Below are 22,683 nucleotides of genomic sequence, written 5' to 3'. Positions count from 1 at the left end.
GACTGCTAGTACATTTATAGCTCCATATTCGTTGTGTTTCACATCCTCAACTCAATGTCCAATCTGTCGTTTAAATATATCTTAGGTCTCTGTGTATGTTTCGTCAGCCAATTAAAGGTGTGGACTTTGGTTGAAAGCAGAGGCCATCAAATGATGTAAGAAAGACCCAAGAGGTCCTAAATTATGAAAGAGATGTTCCAAGAGAAGTAGCATGGGGTCCCTCTAGTGGCCATAGTGTGGAACACAGAGGGCTTCCCATTTTGTTTACAGCATAGTTGTCAAACTCATTCCACGGAGGGCCGAGTGTCTGCGGGTTTTCGCTCCTTCCTTGTACTTAATTGATGAATTAAGGACACTAATTAGTAAGGAACTCCCCTCACCTGGTTGTCAAAAACCTGCAGACACTAGACCCTCCATGGAATGAGTTTAACGCCCCTGGTTTACAGCATTAGAACAGCAGTCCATGACTCCAGATCAAATCAAATCAAAGTTTATTGGTCGCGTACACAGGTTTGCAGGTGTTATAGCAGGCGCTGCGAAAGGCTTATGTTTATTGGCTCCAACAGTGCAGTAGATTGTATCTCAAATAGAATACAAATACAAAAGAGAAATCAAAACAAAAAATCAAGAAATATAGAGTCCAATTAACAATCCAGAGTGGATATATTAGAGTGAGCATGTGTCAGAATCCAGAATATAAATATGTGTTGTGTATAGACAGTATACCATTTGGAAAGGAAATATTAGGATGAGCTATTTTGAGAATACAGTATATACTGTACATACACAGTGAGAAAACAACAGTATATAACAGAATATGAAAAAAAGTGCCACAGTGCCTACTGGTTGTCATTATTGCCTTAAAATCAGAGACTGCTTCTAATTAAGATCAGAGAAACCAGAGTAACCAGATCAGATGAATGAACTCTCTGGTCAAAGAAAACCAATAGACAGTGCAGGGGAGTGGCAGAGCCCAAAGGGAAAGTGGGAGAAGTCAAAAAGTTCTAAAGGCATCTCTGTTTGGTTTGAGCCATGAGAGTTTTGTTCAGTTAAAGTGGTACAAAAGAGATCATACCTGGCTTGTTTTACTTGATTGTTTGTCTTGAAAAACATCTTACTGTATCTATCTCTATGTCAGTGGAGGCTGCTGAGTGGAGGACGGCTCATAATAATGGCTGGAACGGCGCAAATGGAATGGCATCAAACCATGTGTTTGATTTATTTGATACCATTCCACCTTTTCCGCTCCAGCCATTCCCACGAGCCCGTCATCCCCAATTAAGGTGCCACCAACCTACTGTGCTCTATGTTCTGTACAGAAAATGATCGACCAACATCCCTGGTCCCGGACCTCATTGACTACAACATGCCCCTGACGGCCACCTACCTGAAACAGATGAAACTACAGTGCATGACCGCCAATGAGCGGGTAAGGCATAGTGTGTGTGCGTGTGTGTGTGCGTGCGTGTGTGTGAATGCTGTGCTGTGTGTGTGTGAGAAAGAGAGAGGGGGAGAGAGAGAAAAAGAAGAGAGTGACGTTGGTGTGTGTGGGGGGGCTGATTGAGAGAAATCACCAACATTTCTCACATATCCACAACTTTCTATTACTTTGTGAGTTGGAGAGACACTGAGAGGTTTACATTCTCTGGAACCGGAGGACCCATTCAACTGTAATTTTTTGCAAAAATAAATAAATAATAAAATAATAAACAATAAATAAAAAATAAAATCCCAGATTGACTCAGTTCATCATCTTAGTCTAGAATTTCCCATTCAGCACAAAGCATAGGCCTACTAGAAATTATTAAAAAGTGTGAATTTCTTTTTAAAGATGGAGGGGTGGGAATCAACAAATTAACCAAACAAAGCATAGGAGGCAGCAGCAGATTTACCAATCAAAATCTAAAGACACCAAGAGATTAGACTGTATGCCACTGTAGGATACTGAACTCACTGTACCGTGATAGTAACATCAGAGGCAACGCTCCGCCTTGTTCTCCTCCAACACTGGACTTCAATGCATACCCGTGCAGTAGGATTTTTGTGAAATCACCGGAAGGATAGAAGTGTTGTTGACAAAGAGAGGAAGCATGTATTATACAACTTGCTGTTTTTTATTTAGGTGAAAACCAGGACCCTATCTAGGTAAGAGCTATTCCCTGTGCTTAAACCCATGTTTAGTAATGTGTATTTTACACATTTATATTTATTTACAATATTGACAATAATTTGATCCATCGTCTGTGTTGGCTAGTAGCAATATTATGCCTACTAAACATAATTTTCAGATATTGTAATGATGCAGCTCACTGTCAGTTCCGTTTTAAATGAATCTCGCCTTTGCGTGCCCAGATGACATTATGGCAGCAGGGAATGTTAGCCTATGTCATCATGATGTCACTTTTCACAGCTTTTGTTTGGAGATTGTGCATGTTGTTTAGACATGCATAAGTGGCTAAATTAATCTCTATATCTCTCTGCCACTCTCTCTCCCTCTCTCTCAATCTCTCTCTCTCCCCTCTCTTCCCCTCCTCTCCCTCTTTTTATCATGTCATGCATCACTAATAGAGCCTTCAGTAAATGCCTCAGTCCTCTACAAAACCCTCAGAGGGGTGTGTCGTGTTTCCTCAGGAGGACAGCAGTGTGTGCTTAGTGCTTATTGTACTGTACTGTATGTGTGAGGTTCTGCCAAACGTGTTCTCTTGCATTCATGATATATTTCAACGTTTTTATTCAGAGGCATTAGCAAGTGTATTCATAAATTAGCTAACCCCATCGGCAAAACCCTTGGCCTGGAAAGAGCAGATTTTGTTTTCATCATGCATATAAACCAGGGCTGCTTGTAAGTAGCCTAAATTACTTAAGTTAGCGAGATCAGGCGGCTTGCAAGGCTAGCTTGTAAGTAACCACTTTACCAAAGTATTGGTCATTCATTCTACAAGAGGACCAAAAGCATGTTGATTGGCGGCGACAAGACAACACTGAGATGTTGACAGAGACAATATCAAATATGGACGTATTGTGGAGGTTGTTTCTCTGTGTTGGGTTGCTTCTCTGTGACTAGGTACTCCAGTGTATTGCAGAATGTTACATTCAGAGCTGTTGTCCTCCCTGTTGGTAGAGGTTCAGTAGCAGGTACCCTGGCGGGTAGGAGCGTTGGGTCAGTAACCCAAAGGTTGCTGGATCAAATCGCTGAGCCGGCAATGTAAAAATCAGTCTTTCTCTTCCTGAGGAAGGCAGTTTACCCCGAACAACAACTGCTCCCTGGGTGCTGATGGGGCGCTGATGAGGTGAATGTTAATTAAGGCAGCCCCCCACACCTCTCTGATTCAGAGGGGTTGGGTTAAATGTGGAAGACACATTTCAGTTGAATGCATTGTTGTACAACTGACTAAGGACCCTTCCTCCCGCTATATAATAAAACAATGTTCAGCACCACCATCGTCGTAGTCTGTGTTTGTTGTTTATTTTCCTCAAGCTCTGGCAACTAACCCACTCTGGTCCATTCCTGTCTATGTTCCGCTATAGTGAGCATGTTTGAGGTTTCTTCTTTCCACAGTTAAAAATAGCAGTACTGCAAGTACACATTATTTAACAGGGAGATTTTTTCCCTCATTCTTACCCTTTTGCTGTCAAAGTTCCACAGTGGTGTTGGCAGTGTCAGGAGAAAATGGCGTTGGCTAAACTGTGACTGTGTACAGTGCTTTCTATTGACATTTGTAATAATGCATATTATTATGTGTGTTTGACATGTGTACTGAATGCTCGCTCACATGAAAATAGTGTATGTGATTTTACTCCTGTAGTCTGCTGCTCTCTACAAGTTAATGTGGGAGAGGTGGAAAAATGATTGTTATCGATCAATAATGACAAACTTCCTGGCATTGACAACTTAGATGGAAAGCTACTGAGAATGGTAGTTGACTCTATTACCACTCCTATCCGTCGTCTTTAATGTGAGTCTAGAGGAAGGCCTTTGTCGACAGGCCTGGAGGGAAGTCAAAATCATTACGTTACCCAGTGGCGTTTTTAGCTTGTATGGCTCCCTGGGCGGACCCCGCCCCTCCCGCCAATGTAAAAAAAATCACCATTCTGCACTAACTATAATTTTTATTCAGACATTTGGAACAACACAAATCAATAATCATAATATTTAAAACTATATAAATATAAAAATATATACAACAAAAATAAGACTCATAAATATCAAAAAGAAGTAACAATGACAAATAGAAACACATTTGTGTTGATTTGGCACTCGAGCATCAATACATTACCCATCCCTCAACACTGTCAATCAAGAGTCAAGACTAAACCAATTCACCTTGGTGGTGTGCAGACTGGTTTTATATTATTCTTAACGATTTCGCTCAAACCATAAAAAAATGCAACAATATGTCTGTGAAACTATATATTCACAGTATTATAAATTAATTGTGATTTATTTGGTAGCATTTCGTGGTGTGACTGATTTTACTAATTGCATTAGCACTGTACAAAGTTAGAGGTGAGCTTTTTGCTAATTTCTCTGTAAACAAAGGGCACTCAACATGTACTGCACTGACACAAGAAATTGACAATAAGAAGATTGTGGGAGCTGTACTGTGAGATTTCAGTGCAGCCTTTGATAATATTGACCATAATCTGTTGTTGAGTAAATAGCTTTTTTTATGTAAGCTTCTCAAACATGTAAAGTGTGTGTACTGCAGGGCAGCTCTCTAGACCCTCTACTCTTTTCTATTTTACCAATGACCTGCCACTGGCATTAAACAAAGCATGTGTGTGCATGCATGCTGATGATTCAACCATATACGCATCAGCAACCATAGCTAATGAAGTCACTGAAACCCTTAACAAAGAGTTGCAGTCTGTTTTGGAATGGTTGGCCAGTAATAAATTGGTCCTAAACATCTCTAAAACTAAGAGCTTTGTATTTGGTACAAATCATTCCCTAGCTGGATATGGTAGTGCATGGTGTGGCTGTTGAACAAGTTGAAGAGACTAAATCACCTGGTGTTACCTTAGATTGTAAACTGTCATGGTCAAAACATAGATCCAATGGTTGTAAAAATGGGGAGAGGTCTGTCCGTAATAAAGAGACGCTCTGATTTTTGGACACCACACTCCACAAAGCAAGTCTTGCAGGCTGTAGTTTTATCTTATCTTGATTATTGTCCAGTCATATAGTCAAATGCTGCAAAGAAAGACCTAGTTAAGATGTAGCTGGCCCAGAACAGAGCCACTTTTGCTCTTTATTGTAATCAGACATGCCACCAGAGGTGTTGAGAACAAATTCAAGGAAACATACAGTATTATACAGAGCCATGAGTGTATGGAACTCCCTTCCATCTTATATAGCGCAAGTGAACAGCAAATCTGGTTTAAAAAAACGAATAAAGCGACACCTCGCGACATGTATGTGTAACTGAACGATACCCTCACACAAACACTACATGTTAATGTTTTTAAATGTATATCAATTGTATAGTCTTTAGTCTGTATAGTCTTGTTCGTTATGTGTCGGACCCCAGTAACACTAGCTGTCACCATTGGCGTCGGCTAATGCGGATCGTAATAAATTAAATACAATCAAATCTTCAGCAGCCTATTCAATCGTCCTCAGGGATCAAAATCAATCGTAATTTGAGAAATGTCTCAATCTTTCTCTCCTCTTTCTCTATCTCTCTCTCTCTCTCTTCTCAGGATGAAAGTTCGGTGAGCAGTGAGGACATGGATATGGCTGAGCCCACGTGGGTATCTGCTGAGCGTCCCCCTGTCCCTGAGCTCAGTCCCCCCAATGGAGGGATGGTACACAGCCCACAAGCCGCATTGAAAGAGGAAGACGGTAAGCCTTTTCGTGTGTTTGTGTGTGAGAGTGTGTGTGTTTTTGCATACTGTATGTTTGTTTGTTTACAGTATGTCCCTGTTTCCATTGGTTGAGTGGGATTTGGGATGTACAGTCGTGGCCAAAAGTTTTGAGAATGACACAAATATAAATTTTCACAAAGTCTGCTGCCTCAGTTTGTATGATGGCAATTTGCATATACTCCAGAATGTTATGAAGAGTGATCAGATGAATTGCAATTAATTGCAAAGTCCCTCTTTGCCATGCAAATTAACTGAATCCCCCAAAAACATTTCCCCTGCATTTCAACCCTGCCACAAAAGGACTAGCTGACATCATATCAGTGATTCTCTCGTTAACACAGGTGTGAGTGTTGACGAGGACAAGGCGGAGATCACTCTGTCATGCTGATTGAGTTCGAATAACAAACTGGAAGCTTCAAAAGGAGGGTGGTGCTTGGAATCATTGTTCTTCCTCTGTCAGCCATGGTTACCTGCAAGGAAACACATGCCATCATCATTGCTTTGCACAAAAAGGGCTTCACAGGCAAGGATATTGCTGCCAGTAAGATTGCACCTAAATCAACCAATTATCGGATCATCAAGAACTTAAAGGAGAGCGGTTCAATTGTTTTGAAGAAGGCTTCAGGAAGCCCAAGAAAGTCCAGCAAGTGCCAGGACCGTCTCCAAAAGTTGATTCAGCTGCGGGATCGGGGCACCACCAGTACAGAGCTTGCTCAGGAATGTCAGCAGGCATGTGTGAGTGCATCTGCACGCACAGTGAAGACTTTTGGAGGATGGTCTGGTGTCAAGAAGGGCAGCAAAGAAGCCACTTCTCTCTTGGAAAAACATCAGGGACAGACTGATATTCTGCAAAAGGTACAGGGATTGGACTGCTGAGGACTGGGGTAAAGTCATTTTCTCTGATGAATCCCCTTTCCGATTGTTTGGGGCATTCGGAAAAAAGCTTGTCCGGAGAAGGCAAGGTGAGCGCTACCATCAGTCCTGTGTCAAGTAAACAGTAAAGCATCCTGAGACCATTCATGTGTGGGGTTGCTTCTCAGCCAAGGGAGTGGGCTCACTCACAATTTTGCCTAAGAACACAACAATGAATAAAGAATGGTGCCAACACATCCTCCAGTTTGGTGACGAACAATGCCTTTTCCAGCATGATGGAGCACCTTGCCATAAGGCAAAAGTGATAACTACGTGGCTCAGGGAACAAAACATCGATATTTTGGGTCCATGGCCAGGAAACTCCCCAGACCTTAATCCCACTTGTGGTCAATCCTCAAGAGGTGGGTGGACAAACAAAAACCCACAAATTCTGACAAACTCCAAGCATTGATTATGCAAGAATGGGCTGCCATCAGTCAGGTTGTGGCTCAGAAGTTAATTGACAGCATGCCAGGGCGGATTGCAGAGGTCTTGAAAAAGAAGGGTCAACACTGCAAATATTGACTCTTTGCATCAACTTCATGTAATTGTCAATAAAAGCCTTTGACACTTATGAAATGCTTGTAATTATACTTCAGTATTCCATAGTGACATCTGACAAAAATATCTAAAGATACTGAAGCAGCAAACTTTGTGAAAATTAATATTTGTGTCATTCTCAAAACTTTTGGCCACGACTGTACGTTAAGCAGGTGTGGGAGAACCATGTACTAGTAGTATAGGATAGGGAGCACTTTGTGCATCTATTAATGTACTAATCCAACCAAATCCATCATTATGTGTTGTGTTTCGCTACCCCACCCCAACCTCAATCATCCGTAATGTCTGAGGGTTCTCCAGCCACCCCCACCTCCATCCATGACTAACTCATGATGGGAAAGTGAACATCCACTAAGAAACTACAGATATTAAAAACTCTAGACAACCAGACACTCTGGTTACCAGTTTGTATTGAATAGTATATTCAAAGTAAAAGTCACAGATTTTGCACTGGCTGGATTCTAGCTAGTCAACACAATAGAAAATAGCCATATCAGCCCTCACAGGCTCAGCACAACAATGAAAATGCCTGTGAGAGGGGCCTTTTAGATTTGGATGGGGGAAAGGGAGACTTTGATGGCTCCCCTGCCTCAAGGAAAAGGTGATGGTAGAAATGAGTCGTCTTCGTGGTTTAACAGCATAACCCCACATTAGTGTTATTTTGACAGATTATTACTGTTCACTTGTACTTTGCATGCCACCCTGTGAGGGTCTGTTTCCCCCTTAGCTTCTCCCCCATTACATCCCCCCTACCATCCCATCACATCCTCCCCTACCATCCCATCACATCCTCCCATCACATCCTCCCCTACCATCCCATCACATCCTCCCCTACCATCCCATCACATCCTCCCCTACCATCCCATCACATCCTCCCCTACCATCCCATCACATCCTCCCCTACCATCCCATCACATCCTCCCCTACCATCCCATCACATCCTCCCCTACCATCACATCACATCCTCCCCTACCATCCCATCACATCCTCCCCTACCATCCCATCACATCCTCCCCTACCATCCCATCACATCCTCCCCTACCATCCCATCACATCCTCCCCTACCATCCCATCACATCCTCCCCTACCATCCCATCACATCCTCCCCTACCATCCCATCACATCCTCCCCTACCATCCCATCACATCCTGCCTTACCATCCTATCACATCCTCCCCTACCATCCCATCACATCCTCCCCTACCATCCCATCACATCCTCCCCTACCATCCCATTACATCCTCCCCTACCATCCCATCACATCCTCCCCTACCATCCCATCACATCCTCCCCTACCATCCCATTACATCCTCCCCTACCATCCCATTACATCCTCCCCTACCATCCCATCACATCCTCCCCTACCATCCCATTACATCCTCCCCTACCATCCCATCACATCCTCCCCTACCATCTCATTACATCCTCCCCTACCATCCCATCACATCCTCCCCTACCATCCCATCACATCCTCCCATATCATCCCATCACATCCCCCCCTACAATCCCATCACATCCTCCCCTACCATCCCATCACATCCTCCCCTACCATCCCATCACATCCTCCCCTACCATCCCATCACATCCTCCCCTACCATCCCATCACATCCTCCCCTACCATCCCATCACATCCCCCCCTACCATCCCATCACATCGTCCCTACCATCCCATCACATCCTCCCCTACCATCCCATCACATCCTCCCATTCCATCCCATCACATCCTCCCCTACCATCCCATCACATCCTCCCCTACAATCCTAGTACATCCTCCCCTACCATCCCATCACATCCTCCCCTACCATCCCATCACATCCTGCCGTACCATCCCATCACATCCTCCCCTACCATCCCATCACATCCTCCCCTACCATCCCATCACATCCTCCCCTACCATCCCATCACATCCTCCCCTACCATCCCATCACATCCTCCCCTACCATCCCATCACATCCTGCCTTACCATCCCATCACATCCGTCCCTACCATCCCATCACATCCTCCCCTACCATCCCATCACATCCTCCCCTACCATCCCATCACATCCTGCCTTACCATCCCATCACATCCTCCCCTACCATCCCATCACATCCTGCCTTACCATCCCATCACATCCTCCCCTACCATCCCATCACATCCTCCCCTACCATCCCATCACATCCTGCCTTACCATCCCATCACATCCTCCCCTACCATCCCATCACATCCTGCCTTACCATCCCATCACATCCTGCCTTACCATCCCATCACATCCTCCCCTACTATCCCATCACATCCTGCCCTACCATCCCATCACATCCTGCCCTACCATCCCATCACATCCTGCCTTACCATCCTATCACATCCTCCCCTACCATCCCATCACATCCTGCCTTACCATCCCATCACATCCTGCCTTACCATCCCATCACATCCTGCCTTACCATCCCATCACATCCTCCCCTACCATCCCATCACATCCTCCCCTACCATCCGATCACATCCTGGCTTACCATCCCATCACATCCTCCCCTACCATCCTTTCACATCCTGCCTTACCATCCCATCACATCCTGCCCTACCATCCCATCACATCCTGCCTTACCATCCCATCACATCCTGCCTTACCATCCCATCACATCCTCCCCTACCATCCCATCACATCCTCCCCTACCATCCCATCACATCCTGCCCTACCATCCCATCACATCCTGCCTTACCATCCCATCACATCCTCCCCTACCATCCCATCACATCCTGCCTTACCATCCCATCACATCCTCCCCTACCATCCCATCACATCCTGCCTTACCATCCCATCACATCCTCCAATACCATCCCATCACATCCTGCCTTACCATCCCATCACATCCTCCCCTACCATCCCATCACATCCTGCCGTACCATCCCATCACATCCTCCCCTACCATCCCATCACATCATCCCCTACCATCCCATCACATCCTGCCCTACCATCCCATCACATCCTGCCTTACCATCCCATCACATCCTGGCTTACCATCCCATCACATCCTCCCCTACCATCCCCCCACATCCTCCCTTACCATCCCATCACATCCTGCCTTACCATCCCATCACATCCTCCCCTACCATCCCATCACATCCTCCCCTACCATCCCATCACATCCTGCCTTACCATCCCATCACATCCTCCCCTACCATCCCATCACATCCTGCCCTACCATCCTATCACATCCTGTTTTACCATCCCATCACATCCTCCCCTACCATCCCATCACATCCTGCTTAACCATCCCATCACATCCTGCTTTACCATCCTATCACATCCTGGCTTACCATCCCATCACATCCTCCCCTACCATCCCATCACATCCTGCGTTACCATCCCATCACATCCTCCCCTACCATCCTATCACATCCTGGCTTACCATCCCATCACATCCTCCCCTACCATCCCATCACATCCTGCCCTACCATCCCATCACATCCTCCCCTACCATCCCATCACATCCTGGCTTACCATCCCATCACATCCTGGCTTACCATCCCATCACATCCTCCCCTACCATTCCATCACATCCTCCCCTACCTTCCTATCACATCCTCCCCTACCATCCCATCACATCCTGGCTTACCATCCCATCACATCCTCCCCTACCTTCCTATCACATCCTCCCCTACCATCCCATCACATCCTGGCTTACCATCCCATCACATCCTCCCCTACCATCCCATCACATCCTGCCTTACCATCCCATCACATCCTGCCTTACCATCCCATCACATCCTGCCCTACCATCCCATCACATCCTGCCCTACCATCCCATCACATCCTGCCTTACGATCCCATCACATCCTCCCCTACCATCCCATCACATCCTGCCCTACCATCCCATCACATCCTGCCTTACCATCCCATCACATCCTGCCTTACCATCCCATCACATCCTGCCTTACCATCCCATCACATCCTGCCCTACCATACCATCACATCCTCCCCTACCATCCCATCACATCCTGCCCTACCATCCCATCACATCCTGCCTTACCATCCCATCACATCCTCCCCTACCATCCCATCACATCCTCCCCTACCATCCCATCACATCCTCCCCTACCATCCCATCACATCCTGCCTTACCATCCCATCACATCCTCCCCTACCATCCCATCACATCCTGCCTTACCATCCCATCACATCCTCCCCTACCATCCCATCACATCCTCCCCTACCATCCCATCACATCCTGCCTTACCATCCCATCACATCCTCCCCTACCATCCCATCACATCCTGCCTTACCATCCCATCACATCCTGCCTTACCATCCCATCACATCCTCCCCTACTATCCCATCACATCCTGCCCTACCATCCCATCACATCCTGCCCTACCATCCCATCACATCCTGCCTTACCATCCTATCACATCCTCCCCTACCATCCCATCACATCCTGCCTTACCATCCCATCACATCCTGCCTTACCATCCCATCACATCCTGCCTTACCATCCCATCACATCCTGGCTTACCATCCCATCACATCCTCCCCTACCATCCGATCACATCCTGGCTTACCATCCCATCACATCCTCCCCTACCATCCTTTCACATCCTGCCTTACCATCCCATCACATCCTGCCCTACCATCCCATCACATCCTGCCTTACAATCCCATCACATCCTGCCTTACCATCCCATCACATCCTCCCCTACCATCCCATCACATCCTCCCCTACCATCCCATCACATCCTGCCCTACCATCACATCACATCCTGCCTTACCATCCTATCACATCCTCCCCTACCGTCCTATCACATCCTGCCTTACCATCCCAACACATCCTGCCTTACCATCCCATCACATCCTCCCCTACCATCCCATCACATCCTGCCTTACCATCCCATCACATCCTCCCCTACCATCCCATCACATCCTCCCCTACCATCCTATCACATCCTCCAATACCGTCCCATCACATCCTGCCTTACCATCCCATCACATCCTCCCCTACCATCCCATCACATCCTCCCTACCATCCCATCACATTCTCCCCTACCATCCGATCACATCCTGCCTTACCATCCCATCACATCCTGCCTTACCATCCCATCACATCCTCCCCTACCATCCCATCACATCCTGCCTTACCATCCCATCACATCCTCCCCTACCATTCCATCACATCCTCCCCTACCATCCTATCACATCCTCCCCTACCATCCTATCACATCCTCCCCTACCATCCCATCACATCCTGCCTTACCATCCCATCACATCCTCCCCTACCATCCCATCACATCCTGCCTTACCATCCCATCACATCCTGGCTTACCATCCCATCACATCCTCCCCTACCATCCGATCACATCCTGGCTTACCATCCCATCACATCCTCCCCTACCATCCTTTCACATCCTGCCTTACCATCCCATCACATCCTGCCCTACCATCCCATCACATCCTGCCTTACCATCCCATCACATCCTGCCTTACCATCCCATCACATCCTCCCCTACCATCCCATCACATCCTCCCCTACCATCCCATCACATCCTGCCCTACCATCACATCACATCCTGCCTTACCATCCTATCACATCCTCCCCTACCGTCCTATCACATCCTGCCTTACCATCCCAACACATCCTGCCTTACCATCCCATCACATCCTCCCCTACCATCCCATCACATCCTGCCTTACCATCCCATCACATCCTCCCCTACCATCCCATCACATCCTCCCCTACCATCCTATCACATCCTCCCCTACCATCCCATCACATCCTGCCTTACCATCCCATCACATCCTCCCCTACCATCCCATCACATCCTCCCTACCATCCCATCACATTCTCCCCTACCATCCGATCACATCCTGCCTTACCATCCCATCACATCCTGCCTTACCATCCCATCACATCCTCCCCTACCATCCCATCACATCCTGCCTTACCATCCCATCACATCCTCCCCTACCATTCCATCACATCCTCCCCTACCATCCTATCACATCCTCCCCTACCATCCTATCACATCCTCCCCTACCATCCCATCACATCCTGCCTTACCATCCCATCACATCCTCCCCTACCATCCCATCACATCCTGCCTTACCATCCCATCACATCCTCCCCTACCATCCCATCACATCCTCCCCTACCATCCTATCACATCCTCCCCTACCATCCCATCACATCCTGCCTTACCATCCCATCACATCCTCCCCTACCATCCCATCACATCCTCCCTACCATCCCATCACATCCTCCCCTACCATCCGATCACATCCTGCCTTACCATCCTATCACATCCTGCCTTACCATCCCATCACATCCTCCCCTACCATCCCATCACATCCTGCCTTACCATCCCATCACATCCTCCCCTACCATCCCATCACATCCTCTCCTACCATCCTATCACATCCTCCCCTACCATCCTATCACATCCTCCCCTACCATCCCATCACATCCTGCCTTACCATCCTATCACATCCTCCCCTACCATCCCTTCACATCCTCCCCTACCATCCCATCACATCCTCCCCTACCATCCTATCACATCCTGCCTTACCATCCCATCACATCCTGCCTTACCATCCCATCACATCCTGCCCTACCATCCCATCACATCCTCCCCTACCATCCCATCACATCCTCCCCTACCATCCCATCACATCCTCCCTTACCATCCTATCACATCCTGGCTTACCATCCCATCACATCCTGCCTTACCATCCTATCACATCCTGCCCTACCATCCCATCACATCCTCCCCTACCATCCTATCACATCCTGCCCTACCATCCCATCACATCCTCCCCTACCATCCCATCACATCATGCCTTACCATCCCATCACATCCTGCCTTACCATCCCAACACATCCTCCCCTACCATCCCATCACATCCTGCCTTACCATCCCATCACATCCTCCTCTACCATCCCATCCCATCACATCCTCCCCTACCATCCCATCACATCCTGGCTTACCATCCCATCACATCCTGGCTTACCATCCCATCACATCCTCCCCTACCATTCCATCACATCCTCCCCTACCTTCCTATCACATCCTCCCCTACCATCCCATCACATCCTGGCTTACCATCCCATCACATCCTCCCCTACCTTCCTATCACATCCTCCCCTACCATCCCATCACATCCTGGCTTACCATCCCATCACATCCTCCCCTACCATCCCATCACATCCTGCCTTACCTTCCCATCACATCCTGCCTTACCATCCCATCACATCCTGCCCTACCATCCCATCACATCCTGCCCTACCATCCCATCACATCCTGCCTTACGATCCCATCACATCCTCCCCTACCATCCCATCACATCCTGCCCTACCATCCCATCACATCCTGCCTTACCATCCCATCACATCCTGCCTTACCATCCCATCACATCCTGCCTTACCATCCCATCACATCCTGCCCTACCATACCATCACATCCTCCCCTACCATCCCATCACATCCTGCCCTACCATCCCATCACATCCTGCCTTACCATCCCATCACATCCTCCCCTACCATCCCATCACATCCTCCCCTACCATCCCATCACATCCTCCCCTACCATCCCATCACATCCTGCCTTACCATCCCATCACATCCTCCCCTACCATCCCATCACATCCTGCCTTACCATCCCATCACATCCTCCCCTACCATCCCATCACATCCTCCCCTACCATCCCATCACATCCTGCCTTACCATCCCATCACATCCTCCCCTACCATCCCATCACATCCTGCCTTACCATCCCATCACATCCTGCCTTACCATCCCATCACATCCTCCCCTACTATCCCATCACATCCTGCCCTACCATCCCATCACATCCTGCCCTACCATCCCATCACATCCTGCCTTACCATCCTATCACATCCTCCCCTACCACCCCATCACATCCTGCCTTACCATCCCATCACATCCTGCCTTACCATCCCATCACATCCTGCCTTACCATCCCATCACATCCTCCCCTACCATCCCATCACATCCTCCCCTACCATCCGATCACATCCTGGCTTACCATCCCATCACATCCTCCCCTACCATCCTTTCACATCCTGCCTTACCATCCCATCACATCCTGCCCTACCATCCCATCACATCCTGCCTTACCATCCCATCACATCCTGCCTTACCATCCCATCACATCCTCCCCTACCATCCCATCACATCCTTCCCTACCATCCCATCACATCCTGCCCTACCATCCCATCACATCCTGCCTTACCATCCCATCACATCCTCCCCTACCATCCCATCACATCCTGCCTTACCATCCCATCACATCCTCCCCTACCATCCCATCACATCCTGCCTTACCATCCCATCACATCCTCCCCTACCATCCCATCACATCCTGCCTTACCATCCCATCACATCCTCCCCTACCATCCCATCACATCCTGCCGTACCATCCCATCACATCCTCCCCTACCATCCCATCACATCATCCCCTACCATCCCATCACATCCTGCCCTACCATCCCATCACATCCTGCCTTACCATCCCATCACATCCTGGCTTACCATCCCATCACATCCTCCCCTACCATCCCCCCACATCCTCCCTTACCATCCCATCACATCCTGCCTTACCATCCCATCACATCCTCCCCTACCATCCCATCACATCCTCCCCTACCATCCCATCACATCCTGCCTTACCATCCCATCACATCCTCCCCTACCATCCCATCACATCCTGCCCTACCATCCTATCACATCCTGTTTTACCATCCCATCACATCCTCCCCTACCATCCCATCACATCCTGCTTAACCATCCCATCACATCCTGCTTTACCATCCTATCACATCCTGGCTTACCATCCCATCACATCCTCCCCTACCATCCCATCACATCCTGCGTTACCATCCCATCACATCCTCCCCTACCATCCTATCACATCCTGGCTTACCATCCCATCACATCCTCCCCTACCATCCCATCACATCCTGCCCTACCATCCCATCACATCCTCCCCTACCATCCCATCACATCCTGGCTTACCATCCCATCACATCCTGCCCTACCATCCCATCTGATCCTCCCCTACCATCCCATCACATCCTCCCCTACCATCACATCCTCCCCTACCATCCCATCACATCCTGGCTTACCATCCCATCACATCCTGCCCTTCCATCCTATCACATCCTGGCTTACCATCCCATCACATCCTCCCCTACCATCCCATCACATCCTCCCCTACCATCCCATCACATCCTGGCTTACCATCCCATCACATCCTCCCCTACCATCCTATCACATCCTGGCTTATCATCCCATCACATCCTCCCCTACCATCCTATCACATCCTGGCTTACCATCCCATCACATCCTGCCTTACCATCCCATCATGTCCTCCTCCTCCTTTCCTCTCTCCTCATCTCCATCCCTCTCTCCCCCATTAGAAACACAGCCCTCCACAGTGGCAGCACACCCTATTTAGTTTGACAATTGACCCCAATACCCTCCTCTTCCTATAGAAACACTGAGAGCACAACATATAGCATGTAAATCCACCCCAGCCCTCAACACACACACACACAAATAGAGTGATTGCTAAGGATAGAAATGGTTGAGTAAATAAATAAACACACATTTACTCTTACAAAAACAACTACATTGCACATCCTCACAACACATCAAGTCATCTTACTTATATGACAGTTAGCAAAAAACTCAATTTGTAGGATTTGGCAATTCACATTTTCAAATGGGGGCCGGGAAAATGAAAATTTTATGAATAATAATATCTGGATTTATTGAGACTAATTAATTTATTATATCATGCCTCTCTATCTCTCTCTCTCTCTCTCTCTCTCTCTCTCTCTCTCTCTCTTTCTCTCTCTCTCTCTCTCTCTCTCTCTCTCTCTCTCTCTCTCTCTCTCTCTCTCTCTCTCTCTATCGCTCTCTCTCAATTCAATTCAAGGGGCTTTATTGGCATGGGAAACATGTGTTAACATTGCCAAAGCAAGTGAGGTAGACAATACACAAAAGTGAAACAAACAATACAAATTAACAGTAAACATTACACATACAGAAGTTTCAAAACAATAAAGACATTACAAATGTCATATTATATATATATACAGTCTTGTAACAATGTACAAATGGTTAAAGCACACAAGTTAAAATAAATAAGCATAAATATGGGTTGTATTTACAATGGTTTACAATCTCTCTCTCCCCGCCCTCTCCCCCTCTCTCGCTCGCTCTGTCTTTCTCTATCTCTCTCTCCCCGCCCTCTCTACCTCTCACGCTCGCTCGCGCTCTCTCTCTCCCTCTTTCTCTTTCAGATGACGACTCTGAGAGTGCCAACGGACTGCCATCCCTGACCCCCCCGGAGGCAATGGTTGTGGGCAGTGTCCCTTCAGATGGTGTGGCTCCATACAGGGAGGTGACTGAGAACGGGGTGAGTGCTCCCCTGGACTTTAGCACCACCACCTCCTCCTCTTCCTCATCAGAGGACCAGCAACCCATCAATCTGACTGACAGACTGCTGCCTGTGGGGAGCCCTGTTGGGATGCCCTACTCAGCTGACCCTACGAGGAAGTCCCCTGGGAAACCAGACTACGGCAACAAGGTAAGAACAGAAAATACATTTGAATATGGCGTGTTGGTGATAGCCACACCAGATGTTTTATTACAACTTGAATGCTGTTTTGTGTCCTTATCTGTGGCAATAGTAACAGTGTTTGTTTCTTTGTGGGTGTTTACAGTCTCCTCAGCACAGCTCCGGAAGCTATGACTCGTTGAAGACAGAACTGAGCATGAGTGCTGAGGACCTGACCTCTGGGCATGCTCAGATCATCGATGATGATGATGACGATCATGACGACCACGATGACAGTGACAAGATCACTGACGCTGAGGGAATGGACCCAGAGAGGCTGAAAGCATTTAATGTAAGAGTATCATCGCAGCTGTCACAACTAAATATATACTTCAAGAAATTGAAGAAATTGGCCTTTATGCAACACAATTTGTCTTCATGCAACCCAAATATCTACAAAGAAGTTAAGTTAGCACTTTTTCAAAATAATATAAATGTCAGAGGGAAAATGTTAAATGGCACTCCTCAACCTTAAGACCATTGTCATGTTATTGTGCATTTTAAATGTTTTTTTGCATTCACTATATCTTCTCTCTTCTCATCTCTCCCCCCTCTTTATTTAATCCCGCTCCTTTTCTTTGCACCCTCTTTCATGCTCTACCTCCATGTTTACTCCCCCACTTCTGCTGTTGCTCTTTTTGTCTGTTTACACATACCCCTCCTGCTTCCCCCTACTCTACACCCCCTCCTCCTCTCTCCCCTCTACACCTCCCATCATCTCGTCTCCTTTCTAAACCTATCTCCCCCCCTCTCCTCCCTTATACACCCCATCCTCCTCTCGCTCCTCCCTTCCCCCCTCTATCTCTACCCTCTCAGATGTTTGTTCGTCTGTTTGTGGATGAGAACCTGGACCGCATGGTGCCCATCTCCAAGCAGCCCAAGGAGAAGATCCAGGCCATCATCGAGTCATGCAGCCGACAGTTCCCTGAGTTCCAGGAGCGCTCCCGCAAGCGCATCCGCACCTACCTCAAGTCCTGCCGCCGTATGAAGAAGGTTGGTTTTGAGGTAGGCACTGTTCCCCTCAGTATCCTCCCCATAGTACCTAACCCCCCTCCCCCTATTTAGTACGAAGGGGGGTTGATTGTAGAGTGGACTTTATTAGTTGCCATATATGACAATGACTTCAAGTGAAATCCCAAGTTCAAGAACATTGGAAAACAGCAGAACACGAACATGCCCAGACCATCACTTCTAGCTCAAAAGCCCCAAAAGGACAGCACATCTTGGCTGTGCTTCATAACAGACTTCAATCATTGTTAAAAAAATAATCCTGAAACATTGGCCTATTCTACAAATAGAGCTGATGCTCCAGCCTGGAGTGTTCTCATACAGACGATCAGAGATACGCTGGTCCATTCTTTCCAAATGCCTTACTGTTCAAACTGGGAACTATAAGTGTGGAAGATGTGCTCAATGCAGTGGCGATTTTAGCATGTAAATCTTGGTAGGGCAAACAAAATAAAACAATAGGGGATGCATGCCTCCAAAGCCACTACACAACACTGAAACAATACATTAATTGCACTATAACGGCGACAAACTCTGCCCACAAACTGTTAGGGCCTACATAAAGCTGTCCTAACAGCAGAGTCCCAACAGCAGTCCCAACACCTTACCACTGTTACACCTGGCTATCTTGTCTGGCAGTGAAACAGTTCATTCAGCCTAATTTACTGCCTTTTAAAAAAACATAGCTGATATGGCTGACTTGCTTAAACAAATGTGGTTCCTACTGACAATTGAGATACACAAACTATGGCATAAGGGGACGACAAGCAGATAAGAGGCAATCCGTAATTTCGATTAAGACATTAATGAGCGAGCTAGGACGGACGTAGTCAATAAAACTATTTGTTCAACACTTTTGAAATGTACAGCTACAGAATTCAGAACATGGCCGTTCTTACAGTGTTCTCCCTGTACAACAAGTCAGAACCGTAGGATAAATAAAAGGGGGCATATAAGCAGACAATGAAAGCTCTTACAATATTTAATGATTACATTTCTCTAAAACAGGTTATAGGTTAGCTCGTTTTTTCCCAAATTCCCAGTTGTCTTGAGCTGACTGAAGTAACATTTCCCAGTTCCGAGTTAACAGTTGTTTTGAGCGTGGCAGAAATCATGCTGGATTGACAGTATGGCCAATGTTGAATGTTTAGCATTTTAAGCTTGGAAAAGAGACCCTTAAACCCAGAATTAGGACCACACACCCACTCCACTGAATAGCAGGCTAGTGATTGCTTTGCAATGCTTGCAGTTAGCCACTGATTACCTCCGAACCACTCATTGTTGAATTTGCGATTTCCAACTTGTTGTGTAATGTTTATGTTCAATGGTCGATGAGCACGATACGTTTTATCTATAATTTCTCTTAATTATTTCTCTTCATATAACAAGGACTAAAAGGATTTGCCAGTAGATTGTTGACTTAATTCATGATGATGACTGCTAGCTAAGATTTAGAAAGTATGATGTTGATCATAAGTATGATCTTGATCGTAATATCATTTAGAAAGTATGTCCAATCAAAGCTACTGTAGATATAACGTGATTTGACGTCATTTTATCTGTGGCCAATAACCTTGAGACTTCTTAGATGGGCACTTCTAATGTAACTATATGGCAGCACCCAATGGGCTTGAATTTTGGAGCTCTACCCTTAGATTTTGCTGTGACGTAGAGTCCCAAAGAATGACAGAACACTGAGCCAGTCACGGCGCAACTAGAGAACATTACCAACCCCTACGCTCCGTATTTTCCCCTGGCTGTCCCACCACCACAGAAAGCATTGAGCTAGGCTGAAACACCTGCATTTTGGAGCTGCTTACTCAAGAAAGCAAAAAAGAGACCATGTTTGTATGCAGCTTTATTAACTTAATGATTTAGATTTTTTTTTTTTTTTTACATTGTTTGCAAAGTGATATGTGACACGTATTAATGCCAAAATAACATGCAAGCCCACCCCCCAAACCCACCCCCCAAATTATATATATTATAGTTTTTTGGGGGGTTGGGTTTGCCTGTTTTGCATGTTATTTTGGCATTAATACGTGTATATATATTTTCAGTTTGTTTTAGTTTTTTGTAGCTAAAAATGTGGTGCTCAAAACAGAATGACGTGTCACCACTGGTTCAATGTAACAACACTGCAACCTGTAAATACTTCCCACACCCTCTCACTGTCCGAAAGTTCTACTAGAGACTGTGCATCAACTGTAACTCTAAGATGCTCTTGATTCTCTAATTTAGAAACATTTTGGAGTGCCACAGTTTCCCAGTGTTTTTGAACTTGGAATTTCATTTGAAGGGGGTTGATTGTTTGTAGAGACTGGGATGGCCAGGATTTGTAGAAAGCTATCATTTTGTATCTGCCAATGTACAATTTCAAGTTTCATGAACATGCATAAATATACACTAAATTCACTCACACATGAATATTATACTGCACACCCTTAACACTATTGTCTGTGCTGTCAGACACGGCCCACACCCCCACACCTCACCTCTGCCATGGCTGAGAACATTCTCGCTGCTGCTTGTGAAAGTGAGACACGCAACGCTGCCAAGAGGATGCGACTAGATGTCTATCAAGGCCCTGTGAGTGTACATGTATTTGTCACGGCCTGACCTTAGTTCCTTTGTTATGTCTCTATTTTGGTTTGGTCAGGGCGTGAGTTGAGGTGGGCATTCTATGTTTTTGTTCTATGTTTTATATTTCTATGTGTTTGGCCAAGTGTGGTTCTCAATCAGAGGCAGCTGTCTATCGTTGTCTCTGATTGAGAATCATACTTAGGTAGCCTCATCCCACCTGTGTTTTGTGGGTAGTTGTTTCCTGTTTTGTGTTTGCACCTTTCAGAACTGTTTCAGTTGTTCTCTTTGTTATTTTTGTTATTTCAGTGTTCATTTAATAAATATGGACACGTACAACGCTGCACCTTGGTCCTCTCCTTCCAACAGCCGTTACAGTATTTGTGTGTTCACAGCATGTGTGTATTTGTTAATTAATGTTATTTTGGAGTGTTTTCATTTGTGTGTTTGTTTATCCATGACAGTAAATGAAGTCCATGTTCTTCTGTCGGTAACATCATTACCAGTATGTACATACAGTATGTAGCTACAGTAGATTCAAATACTGTATATCTTGCAAAAAATTTACATGTTCTTATTACTATGTGATTTTTTCCAATAAGTACAGTGTAATAACTATTGTAGCTACTCCTGTAGGAGGAACCTGCTACTGCTGATAAGAACGGCTCCAGGGACCCAGCCTCAGTTGCCCCCTCAGGCTTCTCCCTGGCTGCCTCAGCCTACTCCCAGTCCCAGGACCCAGCATACACCAACGGCACCAACAGGGGCCTCAACTACAGCTTCCGCAGTTACGGAGCAATGAGCAACAACCTGCCGACCACTGGTGCCACCACCACACAGACCAATGGTAATTAGCTTCTACCTAAGTCCTAGACTGAGATTCAGTTAGAATGTGTTTTTGTACTGTATGTACCTCTATCTATATTAGTGTGATTATTGATTGCCTATATTGTATATCAATAATGTAACATTTTATATAGGCCTTCTGTATATAAATAATCGGTAACACTTTATTTGGATAGTCCATCTGAAGATGCTCAACAGGGTATCTACAGACTATCAGTCATTTTTTAACGAACTATCTACTAGCCTAACCTTAACCCTTATGCTAACCCTAAACTTAACCCTTACCCTAACCCTAGCC

At 46.4% G+C, this 22,683-nt stretch overlaps 1 protein-coding gene across 1 annotated transcript in view; it reads left to right on the top strand.

The window, feature by feature from the left end:
• The window catches only part of LOC129829872 (nucleolar protein 4-like), a 55,021-nt gene that overhangs the window by 25,656 nt on the left and 6,682 nt on the right, over positions 1–22,683 (top strand). The window contains exons 4-10 of the mRNA XM_055891859.1: positions 1,320–1,429; positions 5,704–5,845; positions 17,635–17,921; positions 18,058–18,243; positions 18,768–18,956; positions 21,429–21,548; positions 22,176–22,386. Coding sequence (XP_055747834.1) covers positions 1,320–1,429; positions 5,704–5,845; positions 17,635–17,921; positions 18,058–18,243; positions 18,768–18,956; positions 21,429–21,548; positions 22,176–22,386 — 1,245 coding nt within the window. The remainder of the gene's footprint in view (positions 1–1,319; positions 1,430–5,703; positions 5,846–17,634; positions 17,922–18,057; positions 18,244–18,767; positions 18,957–21,428; positions 21,549–22,175; positions 22,387–22,683) is intronic.

This window comes from Salvelinus fontinalis, chromosome 31, assembly GCF_029448725.1.
Source record: "Salvelinus fontinalis isolate EN_2023a chromosome 31, ASM2944872v1, whole genome shotgun sequence".
NCBI lineage: Eukaryota > Metazoa > Chordata > Actinopteri > Salmoniformes > Salmonidae > Salvelinus > Salvelinus fontinalis.
The sequence above is the reverse complement of the archived record's forward strand: the minus strand, read 5'-3'. Positions and strand labels throughout refer to the sequence as shown.